The sequence below is a fragment of the Paramormyrops kingsleyae genome, chromosome 22 (assembly GCF_048594095.1).
Source record: "Paramormyrops kingsleyae isolate MSU_618 chromosome 22, PKINGS_0.4, whole genome shotgun sequence".
NCBI lineage: Eukaryota > Metazoa > Chordata > Actinopteri > Osteoglossiformes > Mormyridae > Paramormyrops > Paramormyrops kingsleyae.
In genome coordinates this window covers 22,577,914-22,594,046 of record NC_132818.1, presented here as the reverse complement: position 1 = coordinate 22,594,046, position 16,133 = coordinate 22,577,914, and the positions used below count along the sequence as shown (strand labels likewise).

The window sequence follows — 16,133 nt, the reverse complement described above, 5'->3', positions numbered from 1 at the left end:
CAAAGTGACGTCGGAAATACGTCTTTTATATGTCGTTTTTGGACGTCCAATTTTGGTCCACTGAAGGGGTTGTTTTGTAACGCCAGGCGACGTCTTTTTTTTGACGTCTAATGAACGTCTAGTGTTGACGTCCATGGGACCTCCGTGTATGGACTATTTATAGTCCAAATGTGGTCACTGTGGCCGTTTTTTCAACGTCAAACTTAGACTCATTTTAGACATCGTTTTTATTCTGCTTCTATAGGCTCTGTTGTCCCATGTTTCCAGAGGGTGGAGGACATATTTTCTATAGGCCACCAGTTAATTGTTAGCTTTGTTTACACCTTTGTATGCGTCTCCAGTTCTGTGGCTGAGACAATCAAATGAACTTATTGGAAAATGATCTGGAACAGTCTGCCACCTTCTGAAATGGGACTAGATCATATTCCAATAACTTAATTTGACTGTCTCAGATAACTGGAGACGCATAGTTGTAGTGCATTTCCAGTTCAAACTACAGTAAAATTAACTGGTTCTGAAAACATGTCCTCCACCCTCTTGAAACATGGGTAAGTTATACACGTGATTTATTTGTAAACCTAACTCAATTCCCCATTTAAACCTCGATTAAAAAATACTAATAATAATAAAACAAACAGGGCTGCTGGTTATATATGTATATTTATTTCAGAAAGAACATGAGGAAAAACAATTCTTGTTCAAAGTCCTGTTTGTTGGGCTTATCAGTCCTGACTGAATCCTCCACCTCCATGTCTTTGAGGAGCATGTTTGAGGTGTTCTGAAACATTCATCTTAATGAATTCTTCAGTGGCGGCCTCATCAAATGTCATGACTCCTTCTGCACAAGCAGAAAAAGACAAATGATTTAGATATATGCAAAGGCGATCTGCATTCACACACACCCAACATTTGCGAAAATGTTTCCTGTTCATCAACTACCATTACTGAATTAATACAAAACCATCTCAGCAACTGATGATAGCCATGGTAGACAGTTGGCATAGTTTTTTTAAATATCAGCAGGGAAGGCAATATTTTGTGTAAAGTCATTATTTACAGATTGGTCAACATGAAACTTGGGCTGACCTTGTATAGCTCGATAAACTTTTGTTCCTTCCAAAGGCTTTTTGCCCCTTTTTCCCTTGCCCTTCATATTAAAACTTTGCCATCAGGCTGTTAGTGAAGAGCCTATAGAAAAACAAATTTCAATTAATGTGAAGGATATATGTAGGAATAAAATTACACATGTAATAAACCCTTTATAATAGTTAATCAGTGGGTGGTCCTCCTTTTATCCCTCTACTAATCCCCTTGTCAATCACAGCTGGTCTATAATCTCACAATGCATTTGGTTGTGAACTTGTCAGAATAGGTAAAAACTAAGTGAAAACACATGCTCAGAAAGAAGGCAAATGAAAACATGCAATCTAGTCCACACCCAGGAAAAAAAAATTGTTGTAGATACCTGTCCAACACTTTGTGGACACAGTCCTTGGTGTTCCGCCCACCGATTTTTGAAATTTGCCGCACCTGTTGGAATAAGTTCATAATAAAGTTGACTGACAATTCCCAGAGGAATGTCTTGATGCATGCTCAATCATTCAGGTAAGGAAATCCCAAAAAGTTGATTCTGTTCATCTGGATATGGCGTTCAGTGGGAGAAACGTGTCCTCACTCATTCAAGTGACTTCTTCAGTATCAGACTTCTTCAGTCTTCAGTCTCAGACTGGACGTAGCATTTCAGTGGGAGAAACCTTTTGTCAGATGAAGTGAATCAACTTTTTGGGATTCCCAGAGGAATTTAACAGTGTGCGAGTGCACTGCATTGTTTTATACTAGGCTATCCATTACTTTTAGACTTGTAAAATCTATACCAGGGTATTGAAGGCCTGTGCATCAGAGAGTTGTTGCTCCTGTAATTCAAAATCCTCCATGGTGTCAATCCTCCGAATATGGACAGCTGAAGAGGCAGGCTGTGTTTCCTTCAGGCGATGGCGAATGTCTACCAGTAAATTCAGGACCTTTTTTTGGTACACTGAAATAAACACATTTGTTGATGATTACAATGGTTACCTCTAATTAGAATAGCAAGGTTAGCTAGGTCACAAGTGTTTTTGTAATCAGATTCAGTGTTTGTTATTAGTACAGTAGTGTTGCAGGAAGAAACATAAAAGTCCAAACAAATGTCAGAAATGATGAAAAACAAGCCACAGCTATAATTAAAAAGCAGTTTCTGTGGACAGAGAGAACAGTGCAGTAAAAGAGAAGGTGGTACTATTAAGTCTCTCTCTTGCTCAGTGTCCGGTCATCTCACACTGCTAATAGATCAATACTTACCATCCCAAGGTAATGGGAAAGTCCATCTCCCACTCTCAGTCACTGCATCTGCACCACAGAAAATCTGTTTTAGAAGTTACCAAATGATAAAACTTTCAACAGATTTATTAGAAGAGAAATAATAAATCTGCAATACTGTAACGATTAGAGATACATCTGTAAAACTCACTGAATTGAAAAGTGCAAGTTAATATTATCACCTGAATAGCAAAATAATCCTGTTTGACTGTAGTGTGAACGCAGCCGACAACTCACCATGCGAAGGTCTGGCATATGGGGGGCTGCTAAGATCACTGTACCGTGATCTTTCACCATGTCTGGATCTGGCCAGGGGCCCGGAGACATCATTACTGAATTGGTCATCACATCTAGAGGCATCACTGTGGTATGACCTGTCATGTCCAGCCCTGACTGTACAAGATACAAGATATTTGTCACATACGGTTATACAAAGTAATACTGCAGTGATATGACTGTGTGCCTCAAACCTTCTCTGTGCCGTGACCCGTCATGTCTGGACCTGATGGTGTGGCTGGAACCATCACTGTGCCAGGACTTGGATTTGGACCTGGATCTGTTTCTGGAGATATTGGTGTGGCTGGAACCATCACTGTGGCAGGACTTGGACCTGGATCTGTTTCTGGAGATATTGGTGTGGCTGGAACCATCACTGTGGCAGGACTTGGACCTGGATCTGTTTCTGGAGATATTGGTGTGGCTGGAACCATCACTGTGGCAGGACTTGGACCTGGATCTGTTTCTGGAGATATCACTGTGTCTGGACCTGATGTTGGATCCCCTGCTGGACCTAGTATCATTTAAATTTAATCACTTGGCCATACCTTTATGACAGACAACATGCCATTTTAACACTGGAACAGTCTAACCCCTACTGGTTGGCCAAAAATAAGGGCTAGAGACCAACCAGTAGAATCCAGCCACGAATGATGCTGTGCCTTGTCCTTCTTTACCTGGAGCGATAGTCATCCCTCACACGACCTCTTGCTGCATGTTGAGATCCTGAAAAACAAAAAGAATGTTCTCACATTTCATAAGGCCTGATAAAATACAAAAGTGACTGTTTAAAGTGTGATGCGATGAATACTCACTGGGTGTTGATAGGTCTCTGCGCTGAGGTGATGTGCTTGCATCTGGAGATAAGAAAAAACAAAGAATATTCAGATGTACAACTGTTGAAATTAAACAAAACGGTAAGCACTGGCACACTGCTACTCTAAAGGCCCTTTCACATAGGACGGCATGCGCTGCGCTGACCGCTAGCTAGCGAAGGACCCAAAATTTGTGTTGCGCTGGCCGCTGCACTCTGCTTGTACATCTTTTTTTTTGCAGCCGCTCTACGTGTACTAGATGCTCCTGCTCCTTGTCATTTCAAAACATGCATCTCTCTGACTTTGTATTCTCTACGAGTGTGTTGTATTATGTTCAAATGTTTAATAAAAAAATGTATCACTCATTCATAAAGAAGAACGCTTTGCAACTATCCCGACTAATGAAGGGTGTGTCATTTCCACAACACTTTGCTTGGCGCAGCCGGAAACTGTTATTGGGCGGTGCAAGTAATAGAAATGAATGGGTTTCAGAGGGCAGCGATGTGCGTACTGCGTCCTATGTGGAAGGGCCTTAAGACAGACAAGTCTGAAACATTTGATTGAGCCTGTAACTATTGTCTTGTGTGTAAAAGAGATCATTACCAAACTTGATTCAAAAGCAGTGACTAACACTTTGTCTAGAATAGACTTTTGACCTTGTTGGTGCAATGGATAGAGTGAATACTCACTGGACATTTCCTGTCATGTGGCATATACTAAAATAATTAAACACTTGAGTCATTACTATGCTTATTTCACAACCAGTGAGAAACTACCTGTCTTGAACAAACTATGACTTTGTGTAGTGGGATGGTTGGTGCAAGGGGAGAATTAAATACTCACGAGGAGTGGACATTTCACCACCTTGGAGATTGTCCACATGCTCAGCTTGGACAGACATGGCTTCATTTTCAGAGGCTGAAACACATCAATCAGCCTGTGACTCATGTAGTACACAACACATTGCCATACTTCTTAAGTTGTCACCAGTACTCACAAGTATTGTGTAACATGTTGCTGTCAATGTGCTGCAGCTTCTTTGGTGCAGTAGGGAAGGTGGGTAGCTTGACGCCTATACAGAGGTAATACAGTAAAAATAAGTATATCCAGCTTCAAAAAAATTATCATAATCTTAAAGAATTTGATTTATTTTGAGACTGGAATTATAAACTTAGTAGAAAAAACCCATTACCCCTGACACCCTCCTCATCCGTTAATTCTGCAAAAAAACATTTATACATTTGAAATATAAAATCGGTTCACGATAATTTTAGACATTGATGTTTATAAAATATTTGACGATGAGAAACATACCATTTGTAACAAAACCCTCCGGAATTCCTTTTTTAGTGCGTTTCCTCGTCGATCTAATCACCTCCTCATTGTCCTCCTCCTCTGCCTGACTGGTCAGGTTGTAGGTGTCACATTCACGACGTTTATCTAGAAGTTAGACAATTCAGCTTAAAACAAAAACAAAGAAAAAAAAAAAATCAGTAATATTTTGACTTTGAAATACAGTGAATTTGTTGTTCATCCAAGCAAAACTTGCCTGAAGAAATTTTTATTTTGATTAAAGAGAATGTCATCCAGTCATCCTGGGGGTTCTCTTTGTCCCTTATAGCTTTTTCTGTTTTTGTGGTGCTCATTTTACGTGGCCATCTGACGGTTTTCTTTTTCCGGTTGATCCAATTGTCAGGAACTACACCCTCCTCCTCTCGGTCACCCTCCCTCCAAACAGCCCTCGTGTACATGACCTGGAAAGGACAGAATATGCATGTTACTTTAGGTTTTTAACATTTTAGTTTAGCTTGCGCATTGATTAGACCAGTGGTTCTCAAACTTTTTAAGTTCAAAGACTCTCATAACTCCGAATGTACAACTGGAACCAAGTGGACCACTTATGGTACCATTAGTACATTGTCAAAGTTACAAACCTGTAAGTATCCAATTTAGAACCCAATGCATTATGAGAGGACCTGGAACCCATTTTGAGTACCACTGTAGAGACAACACGGAGCTGGAGGTGACAGAAATGAATAAGCAAATGAATAAGTGAGTGACTAATGACTACATTAGAGAGGCAGCCCAGGTTAAGTTAATGGATAAAGCAAGAGAGGAGCGGTTAAGAGGGTTTGGACACGCAGAGAAGAGCAATGAGGGTTACACATTGGGAGAAGGATATTGTGGCAAGAGGAAAGAGAGAGAGGGGCCCGGGGAGGTTTACGAATGTAGTGAGAAAGGACATGCAGGAGTCACCACAAAAGATACAGAAAACAAACAGATGTAAACAAGTGATCTACTTTGATGATCCCTGGTGGAATCTAGCTAAAAGAATAAGATAATTCAACCTTAATATGCGTGTTCCAGACCATGGCGAAGAGGTATGAGGACAAAACCACCAGCTTCTTGTGGGAGGCAGGCGACCTTCCGGAAGAGATCCCTTTCTCGCAGTAGTGCATTTTTCATCCTGACATGACCATTTCCTATGCACACTATATTCAGAAGTCCAGAGCTACATGGTTGATAAAATAATGGTGAAGTGTGACACTGGCGCAGAATTTCACAAGCAAAAGTCCCATCTGCATTTTTCTGTCGAACAAAAGCAAAGCTGTTGTCTCTCAAAAGAAAACAACTGTCCCTTTCTTTAACAGAAACAAACACTTTCGGGTGTATTTGGCTGTTGTCCACTTCTGAATGTTCGATTTCAGTTAAACGCCTGGTTACTTGCTCCAGGGGACTTCTCCCACTCCTCACATATTTCTTTATTTGTTGCAGATAGTTTTCAAATGGGAAACAGGAAATGTCATTTAAGGAACAGTTGAAGTGGCTGGCATCCTCATGGAGATGAATTAGTCCATGTACATTGTATACAGGAAAGGTCTTGCCATACAGGTCTGCACAGCACATGACAAAATGTTTGATTAGTTCGTGAGCATATTGGAGATAGGCATTTCGAATCCGCTCATCTGACTCCAGCATTATCGATATGGATACAGTCAAGGACAAGAAATGTTTGTATCTTTCAGGGGACAACACAGTTTTCAATACCACAGGCCCTGTGTATAGCAAAAACTGCCGTAGTTCAGTGGCTTTCCACCTATCAATTTCATGTAAACCCCGCGGTTGTCGAGCAAATTCACTTGGCATTTTCCCTCTTAGTGCAATTAGTTCTTGAGAAATTGCATCCTTTTGCCTCACAGATAAACGACAGACTTTTGGGCCACGAGTCAAGTAAATTAACAAGCGCCTAACTACTCCCAAGCAGACGATATGCATATAATCTAAGACAAATGAGCTAACACAAGGAATTCCTGCAGCAATGAAGGGGCTGATACCAGTTTGGTGCTTACTGTACTCCACTCTGAAGAAACCCTCATCTGTTCGAGAAGTGCATTCCTGTTCACTGAAAACTATTCTTCCCTCAACACAATCACCTCTGATTGAACATCTTTCACAACTGTCATATGCAGTATGACCTTTAATACATTTCAGATATGCCCTTGCTGGTGCGTCACAGATCAGAGCATCAATATTGACAGTGTAAGTCTGGCCTTTATAAACTATACCATTGTCTTTGATATGTTTGTATTCAGTCACAAAGTCTTTTAAGTACTCCTCAAGAGGAATGGGCTTACTTTGTCCACTAAAAATGGCTACAATGAATGGATCAAAATGGCCACACTTCACCAGTATTGGCCAGAATTGGACACCACTACTTTTGAAAAGTGGGATGCCGTCAATGTTTACACTGAGGTAGGGCTGGACAATAATTCGATATCAATATATATCGCGATATAATTTTTTTCGATAACGGTGATACGATTTTTAAACACATTTCCGATATTTCGATATACATTTGAATATTATATATATTCACCGGCTTTTAAAAATGTATCACAAGTGCTAAACAGCGCGTATTCAAATCGCATTCGCATGGTAATTTGCTGAACAACGCAGCTGTGAAACGTGATCCAGGTAAAACTTTTTTAGACAGCATAAATAATATTGAAGCATTTGTTTTCAAGCAGACTGTTAAAAGCAAAAGCAACAAAGCATTTTAGACTTTGTAAAGAAACCATAGTAACCACGTGTATGATACTTTTCAGAGCTGCGTCAGAGTGAAATGACTCGTGAATTTAATTTTGACACTGGTTAGCTTTTTGTGAAAACGAACTACAGTACACCCCGCAGGTTTTTTGTGATTTTGTGAGCGATCTTTGTGTTTTCAATGTTGGAGAATATAATTAAAGGTTTGTATCAAGAAACGACGGTGGTTTTTATTGTATACTGGTAAATCTCTGCTGTTAGTTGGTGGTATGCCTTTTGTTAGCCAACATGTATGTCGGGGCCGGCTCTACGCTGGGGCAACGCCCCCTTAAGCAAACGTCCTGCCCCCTTAAATCAAACTTTTAGAAGTTGAGGAAGAAAATAATAATTACCCACAAACTGAATATGTACAAGATTTACTACAGTAGCTGAAAAAAGGCACAAACGAGATGATAAGTTTCACTTCTTGTTCGCTCTTTCCCTCCGCGTTCTGTTTGTGCGCGGGCTCACGCAGCACTCGGCAGATCCCCCACTCACCCTCTCCCCAGCTAAACATCCAATCACTGTTAGTATGCAAATGAGCCAGTTTCTCAGTAGGCAGGGCAAAGCGAAATGAGCTGCGTGATTGCGGAAGGTTTGGAGGAAACAGCAATCTCTCTCGTCAAAATCATAGTGACTAGTGAGATCATGGTTCGAATTATTTTTGTCTATTTGGGGGGGTCTTGATCGGGGGGTACTGTACCCCCCAGTACCCCCCGATCAAGACCCCCCCCAAATAGACAAAAATAGCAGTTTGGGGGGGGGGGGTATTAACATTTTTCTTGTTGTTTTTTTTTTTTTTAAGAAAGAACCTCACCTTGTAGGAAAATTTTATGTAAAACGATTTTAGACACCCCTAGTGTGGATCGTACCATTTGAACCACCTTGGCGCTAGAAGCAGCTTAGCCAGTCGGTTACGTCATTCATTCTCATTGAGCGACTTGTTCGTTGTGATTTCAAGATTCTTTATTCGTCACATACATAGTTATAACAAGTACAACACGTAGTGAAATGAACCCTGACCGATCCTATTTTTCAGTTTTATATTTCAAGACTCGGTGAATTGATTTTTTCTTTTTCATAACTTAGCCTACCCTTTTTAGTTTTGGTAATATTGGCAATAGTGAAAAGTGTTTTGTTGGGTTCAAATATGTTTGATATAGGCCATCCAATTAAGGTAAATGTCTTGTTTTTAATCTGATGAGGAATATTTTATTTTATTTTTTGTTTTACTTTTCAGTTTTCCCCCTGAGGGATTGCCACCTTACTGTGGTCAGGGGCTTTGCGTGCCTCAGTGACCCTAAGAGCTACACCAGCAGAAGCTTAGCCTTCAGGTGGGACACCCAAGTTGGACAGGTCTTAGGGCAGAGGCCTGACAAAGTGCAATCCAATTACATGACAAAAACAGTTATCCAGAGCACCACCCCACCCCTTTCCCGCCTTTGTCGCCACCATGTGCCCCCTTCACATTTCTGTCTGCCCCCTCATATATGCATGTCTAGAACCGGCCCCGATGTATGTACATATTTATAGCATGCCGATCGCGTCAAACAAATCGCGGCAATGCCAAAAACCCGTGCATGTACATTCTCAGTTATTAACGCACATAAATACATTTCAAGCACATGCTAATATATTGCTGCCATATTGGTTTTCGGTTATCTCGATCATCGGTTATCTCGACGCTTTTTGGCAACCCCCTAGGCCGGCGACATAACCGGGTTCGACTGTATATGAATAATCAGCCTGTTCTAGTTTAAATGGAAATATATTATTGTTAATAAGCTGAGTCTGAGAGTTTTATTTATTTGATATAGTTTATTTCACATTTCTTGTTTGTAAAGGCTAAATACAAAAAAAAGTGAACCTTTTTTTTTTGTACTGTTTTTATTAAAAAAAAAAATTATATAATTTTAATAGGAGGAGCCTGGAGGTATTATAGACTTTGCAAATTCAGTTTGCAGACAACCATTGTGCGTGTCCTCGGCAGTTTTTTCCTGAGGCTTTTTAATATTGTCCATATCGATATCGGAATTATATCGTATCGACCAAAATTAAGAAATATATCGTGATATAAATTTTTGCCATATCGTCCAGGCCTACACTGAGGTGCACATCATTACTCTCCATCTGACTTAAATAACGACAGATACCCTTTTCTAATCCGTAGTACTTGTAGTGCCCACCACATTTAGCCTCCATTGTGTTATGCTGTGGTGTAGCAAGGAGTGTCCGGCAATCCACAGGCAATAAGTGTCCTTGCTTTCTTAATATGGACAATAAACCATTAAGCGCTCTGTGTGTCAATTTGTGCTCTAAAGCCCACTGTCTCAGTTCGTCCTCAAAGCTGGTCACTTCAGCTTCATTTGGTTCCTGTTCTGAGTCAGTAGACCAATATTCAACATCAGTGCCAAAGTTAAAACCATCTGTCCCAACAGCACTGTCATTCACTAAATTATCTGGGGTCCCAGGCACATTGTCACTGCTATAACTACTCAGAGACCGAGGCGCACTGACATTATTTTCAGTGCCCTCTTGTTCATCATCACTGTCAGAAAGACGTAGCAGTTGATCCAGTTCTCTTTGGCGTTTTCGCCACTGTCTTACTCTCAAAGTCATCTGTAAACACAGGCGTTAATCCAAATTAGTTTAGCTTTACTGTTTATTTGACTTGGGCTTGTAAAAGGGGAAAGAGGATGAGATCACAACATGTACCTTGTTTAGGTGGTTTAGCTCCTAAATGGGAAGGACACCTCACTCAACGTCCAAAATGTAGAGTACACACCGCCTGACAAAGACAAAACTGGTTTAGAAAAACCCAGCTTTACAATACCCAAAACTCCATCACACAACGGTGTTTGCCATAAAGAGCAGATATGTTCTCTTGAACAAGCGACATTGAACTATGGATTATAGTTGTAAGACATACAAAATAATGTACATCATGTATGTGGCCCGCCAAAAAGAGTAACCTCTGGCCTAGAGCCTACAAGCACATTACCCACTATGAGTTTGTAGATGCTGTCATATGCTCGTATGTATTGTTCAACAAAAACATATCCTCTGCCATGTGGGATAGGCTTGCACCACCTAGAACAGGGTTTATGCAGGAATCCTAGAGTTGAATTTACTACCTTTTTTTCTACCTCCACAATATTTTTTACTACCACCAATCGGGCAGCGGCCTGATTGTCATCAAATATTATTTGTTTTATTGTAGTGTCAAGTTGAGTTTTGTTTGTCCTTTCCTTAACTCTAGTCCTTGGGTTATCCTAACCATAACCCTTAACCCCACCTAATAAAGTCAACTTGACACTTCTTAAAACAAATGACACTTGACAACAGCCATAAACATTAATACAATTTTATAAGTGTGTCATGTGACACACACACTAAGACAGACACACATTCTCATACACAAAGACTAAAGTAGTGAATTATTTCATCACGAGGTAACTTGTAACAATAACTTACACTGTGGATTGAAAAACTCCAAAGAGTCCATGGAATGGTAATAGTGGTAACCATTGGTATTTATTGGTTGATGCAACGTGAGATAAAAGTTTGAACATGTCCCAAAATAAATCTTAAGAGAAAAGTTTAACAATTTTACCTGTATATACAATACCTGTATTGTTTATAAGTAATTTCTTTAAAATGTGGCGCAATGCCGAACCGAATCATGTATGCAGTCTTATCCTTGCCACACGCGAAACTTTTAGCTGTATCAGAGTCGGTGAACATGCTTCCGAATAGTTCCCCAATACCCTCATTCGAATTGTATGAATGATGGCTAGCTTCGGTGTTCAGGCACCAGAGAACTTTGATCAGCTCTGAGAGCCGACGTTGGTGACAGTAATATAGGTCTGCTGTCTGTCTGCTGCAGCCGCTGTGGTGCTAGTCGCACTAGTTTGCTGCTGAGGTGGTGTGATGGCAATGTTTGTGCTCATAGCTGACCTTATGTTTGCATTTGCCCCGGTCTGTGTAGCATCACCGAACAACGAAATAGGGAACTGCTCCCCCGCACGCGAATCCGCTGCTGATGACTGGCGGATTCTCAATGAGATTTGATCGCAGTAACGCCGTTCCAGGTTTGATTTAGAGTTTATTTGCATATACTGCAGAATGCTTTCCGGTCATTCCCCATGACCGGCTTAAGCTAGTCTTTAAATGACGGGTTATCAAATCAACTTTTAGAAAACTTACATTTCCTCATTTCACCGGCAAGTGGCTACTAGCTAACTTAAGAGGCTTTCCTAATATCAACACGTTAGATCACCCTGGCACAACTGAGGTAAAAGGCGGAGAAATTGCTTCAGAGTCACTCTGATAGGCTATTAATTCCGACTCAGGTCCTGTTAGCACGTATATTATATTTTTTTTTAATTAGATGAAGTTAAAACATGTAGATAAATGGAAAACTCATTAAGGTGGAAGATGAAAAATTTACTACTAAGTCAAATTCCATTTACTACCTTTTAATACCTTTCAAGGGTCTTAATTTTGTCTGATTTCATTTACTACCCTTTACTCCTGCGCGGATACCCTGTAGAATTAATGTCAATGTAACCTGACCTTCAGTGGCACAGTAAAAAATCGACAAGAATAAACTAAGAGTTTCTGCCTTTGGGAAAAGCTTGTGCCCTGAGTCCTGACATAATGTACACTTTTTTCATATTTTCTGACAGTATTCATAGTGAATGCGTTGGAAAAAGCTCCTAGAACATCCAAAATGAGCTAACAACGTGCAACCTTCATGTGTTCGCTTGTTGTATCAGTGGGGTGTGATTAGAGACAAAACACCTCTCATGGTTTACAATAAAACTTATGTTCATTTAATGAATGATACGTCACTTAGGGTAACATCAATCAACCTTGCATCCTCCGTGAACATAGTCTACGGACGCTAGCTGGTTAACCACGAGCCAGAACTCCTTGTCATGCTGCTAGCTAGCTTTCGACCTATCCTGTTGTGAACCCTAAGGCCATGGGAATGAAAGTTATAGATTTGTGTCCAGGCAATCCGAAAAAGTGATGCGGCTTTTTTTCCATTATTCATTATTTTAGAGTTTTCATTATTATACTTAGAATTTAGATTTTACCTCAAGTTTTGCCCCCTTGTGTACTGGTATCATAAAATCCTATGTAAAATAGAAAAAAAATAAAGAACTATGAACCACAGATATTCAATTAAAGTATTATTTATTTGGTCTCTTGAATAAACATTGGCACTTAAGCCCTCTTCCTAACGTAAGGTAGGCCTAGGGCACTGCATCCATCGCAATTAAGCTAATTAATTAATCCATCCACTGCATTAAGCCTAAATCAGTGACAAGAGTAGACATGTCGTGAAAAGCCTCATACAGCATCATTTTTAATGGGAAAGACATTTTGTGTAACAGTTTGATTTTTTTTGTGGAAATAATGAACATTTTTGCCAATAATGAAATTTTTTAGCGGCGGCTGTCAAGACATGCGGGTGGTGGACGCAAATCTATAACTTTCATTCCCATGGCCTAATAGTCAAATGAATTCACAATTTGCAAGCTACAAACAGTTTACATTTATATGGAGGGAAATCCCAGACATTTTTCAAAAGGAATTGCAAATTGCATTATCTTGCTAACGTAAGATGCCTGCGGGCAACTACAAGGTTTACACACCAAAAGTTTATATCAGCGTGATAAATTTATGATAACGACAGTCCGTTATGAAAGCTGCTGGCAACAGGTATAATGGTAAGGGCACCAGCAACTGACTCATACCTTGATGTAATTTGTATAAATAGTGCATTATAACTATTAATTATGTAAGAAAACAAATGTTTAGCACGATATTATATACTGATGACGATATGAATGTTCATAAACAGGACGCGGTTTCATCTTAATTCACAGTCTTTTCCTTAATTAATTAGGCATATCATACTTTCAAAGTGCATTAAGGTCCCTTCTGGTATCATCGCCGACATCACGGACCTATCAGTCCCCAAGTCGACTACTATCCCCCTGCCCCCCTTAATTGGAAGCTAGCAAAGTGCTATTAAGGTCCCTTCTGGTTTCATCGCCGACCTGTTAGTCCCCAAATCGACTACTATCCCATCCCAACTACCTAGCTGGCCAGCTTGCAGCTTGTAGTTGCCCGCAGGCATCTTACGTTAGCAAGATAAGTTTGGTGATAATTAATACAGCTAGCGAATTACTTACATAAAAACCTATTAGTTGGGGGGCGCAATAAGTTATCGTAGATAACTATATCGAAGAGAACTCTATCGGCAGTCTATCGCTCATTCTGCTAGTCCCCGATCTAGAGGATTGAATTTCGGACCGTATTTTAAACCACTGAAATTGTGGCAGCGTATTTGAAACAGCGAAAATAACAGGACTGAATATTGTAAAGCAGAAATAAGAGGACTGAATGCTACTGCTTGAATAATAAAGATGCTAATAAAACACATGGAATATTTTCAACTGAATTTGTTCTTTTGAAATTTATTTTGAGGCGAAATTAAATTAACTGAATTCATGTGGTTGAATTATAAACATGCACTTTAAAATACGTATATTTTGGAACTTAATTTTGGATTATTCGATAAGTGTAATTCAACGTGTTTTTTTCATCAACGACTTTTGTCATTAATTTACTTCCACACCCCTCTTGGTCGTCGACTGCGAGTGACGTCACCCCCCATACAATCACGCCCCACAGTATAGACCCATCCCTGACCCCTGTAAGATATGGGTAATGCAATTGCAAATGAACTTTGCCTTTTCATTTGAAATGTGGCAGTGTTCGTTCGCGAAAGCGAAAAAGCAAACGGTAATGCAAAATTTGCAATTGCATTTGAATTATGTCACACTTTATGCGTCCACATATGGAAAACACAATTGCAAATGCAATTTGCAATTCCTTTTGAAAAATGTACGGGATTTCACTATACATTTACATTAAACGACATGCTCTCTCGTGGACAATCAAAATACCATTGAAACTGAAGCAAAAGTGTACATAGCAGCAAGCTAAAGCAAAACAAAAAAATCTGTGCCGTTAAGACATGTTAACTTTGGGAATTTAAGATAATAACGCTAAACTAACTAACACTATACGTACAAATGGACATAGAATTTACTATATAGGCTCACCAAACTTACCTTCAGTTTACAATAAAACGATGTGTGGACTCACCTTAGGGATTGATTTACAGTAGGTAGTGTGCGGCCGTTAGCATTGCCTTGAATCGCGCCAAAATGTCTGGCTTGTTGTTTCAGCCAATCAGAGTGGCGTTGACTGCTTGAATCCTTTGGTTGGTCCTTGACTGTCATGGCGTCACTTTTTAGGGTGGATATCGGCTATCATGAAATTATTTTCGGAACTCTATAATTTCCCACAAATTGCATTTCCTAATAAATAATCAAGTATATGGATAAATACATATATGCATAAACAAATAAGTTGATTCATTTAAATAAATAAACCAGTTAAAAAAAAACAGGAACAAAAAAATCCCGTACTGAATAAATCAATAGGCTAAAACATAATAAATCATGTTTGTTTATAAATAATCTGTATTCACATTTATTATGTTGATAACAACAACGTTGATATTTGTAAATAAAACTATATTTCCTGCACCTGTCATAGTCGTCCACATGACGTCCAAAAGAATTACGTTCAAATGTTGAATGTCATATTGACGTACAAGTTGGGTCATGGATGGACGTTCAAATTGTGGACCTATTTTGGACGTTGTATAGATATCCAGAATTAGTCATGGACTGACGGACCCAATATAGACATGATCTGCACGTCTATCCGACATCCAATGTTTAGTGGGAAGCTGCTTCAGTCGAAAACTGAATTTTACCTCTCATTTAAAATAAAATGCAGGGTCGGCAACTTTGGTCAGCTGCATGGAGTGAGATTTTCTGTTCTCTGTTCTGCACACACATTTACATGTATGTAAGTTGTATTACCTTGTAAATAGTCTGTAGGGATTGCAAACTGCCATAACGTTTTTGATGCAGCTAATTTTAAGTTCAGAATGGAATATACATTTGCCGTAAGATTTCTTGCGTGAGAGTCTGAAAGAGTTTGCAACCATGAACACGTACATTTTCTGTTTCACCTGAATTGATTTGTATAGAAAATAACCGTATACAGTTGTCAAAAAGCGGAAACTTCGACCAACATGAAATCACCAATAAACGACTTCTATTTATTCAACATTTTATAAAATGCATACTACGTTTTAAAATTTCCAGCTTTACGGTTTCAGGACAGAACAGCCACTCTGTTGTGAACATTACGGGTTTTTCAGTGTTATTAGTGTTATTACAAAAGGGCTGCATACACCGAAGTAGTTCTTGCTTGTTCATTGGCGTGGGAAAAGGCGGTTCTAGTGTTATTAGGAGGGTAATAAGCGTTACCTGCAAGATCGCTATTTTTTTTTTTAAATTGCCAACAATTACACCAAACCAAACTCATAATGCTGTCGCTCAACTTATGCCTTAAGAGAACCGCTACAACCACCAGTTATCAGCCACAACTGCAGATTTCACCGGCAGCAACAGTAAACCTCACAATATAAAAATAAAATCCTCT

General features: G+C 39.5%; 1 protein-coding gene across 10 annotated transcripts; it reads right to left on the bottom strand.

The window, feature by feature from the left end:
• Positions 1 to 641: 641 nt before the first annotated feature.
• On the bottom strand, positions 642 to 14,942 carry LOC140581661 (uncharacterized). Of its 10 annotated transcripts, none has more exons than XM_072705093.1 (18): positions 14,718 to 14,942; positions 10,248 to 10,320; positions 10,050 to 10,151; positions 5,795 to 5,958; positions 4,996 to 5,200; positions 4,761 to 4,886; positions 4,639 to 4,665; positions 4,444 to 4,518; positions 4,290 to 4,364; positions 3,447 to 3,488; positions 3,309 to 3,357; positions 2,826 to 3,145; positions 2,593 to 2,748; positions 2,338 to 2,385; positions 1,875 to 2,035; positions 1,466 to 1,530; positions 1,087 to 1,188; positions 642 to 838 (listed from the first exon to the last, which is right to left on the bottom strand). In XM_072705093.1, the coding sequence occupies exons 4-17, from the start codon at positions 5,903 to 5,905 to the stop codon at positions 1,155 to 1,157; spliced, it is 1,494 nt and encodes a 497-aa protein (XP_072561194.1). In that variant the 5' UTR covers positions 5,906 to 5,958; positions 10,050 to 10,151; positions 10,248 to 10,320; positions 14,718 to 14,942; the 3' UTR covers positions 642 to 838; positions 1,087 to 1,154. The 10 variants fall into 10 exon arrangements, with proteins under 10 accessions (XP_072561194.1, XP_072561198.1, XP_072561199.1 ...); XM_072705097.1 differs by lacking the exon at positions 14,718 to 14,942 and adding an exon at positions 14,684 to 14,702 and having other exon boundaries at positions 10,248 to 10,335; XM_072705098.1 differs by lacking the exon at positions 14,718 to 14,942 and adding an exon at positions 11,490 to 11,689.
• Between the last annotated feature and the right edge of the window lie 1,191 nt (positions 14,943 to 16,133).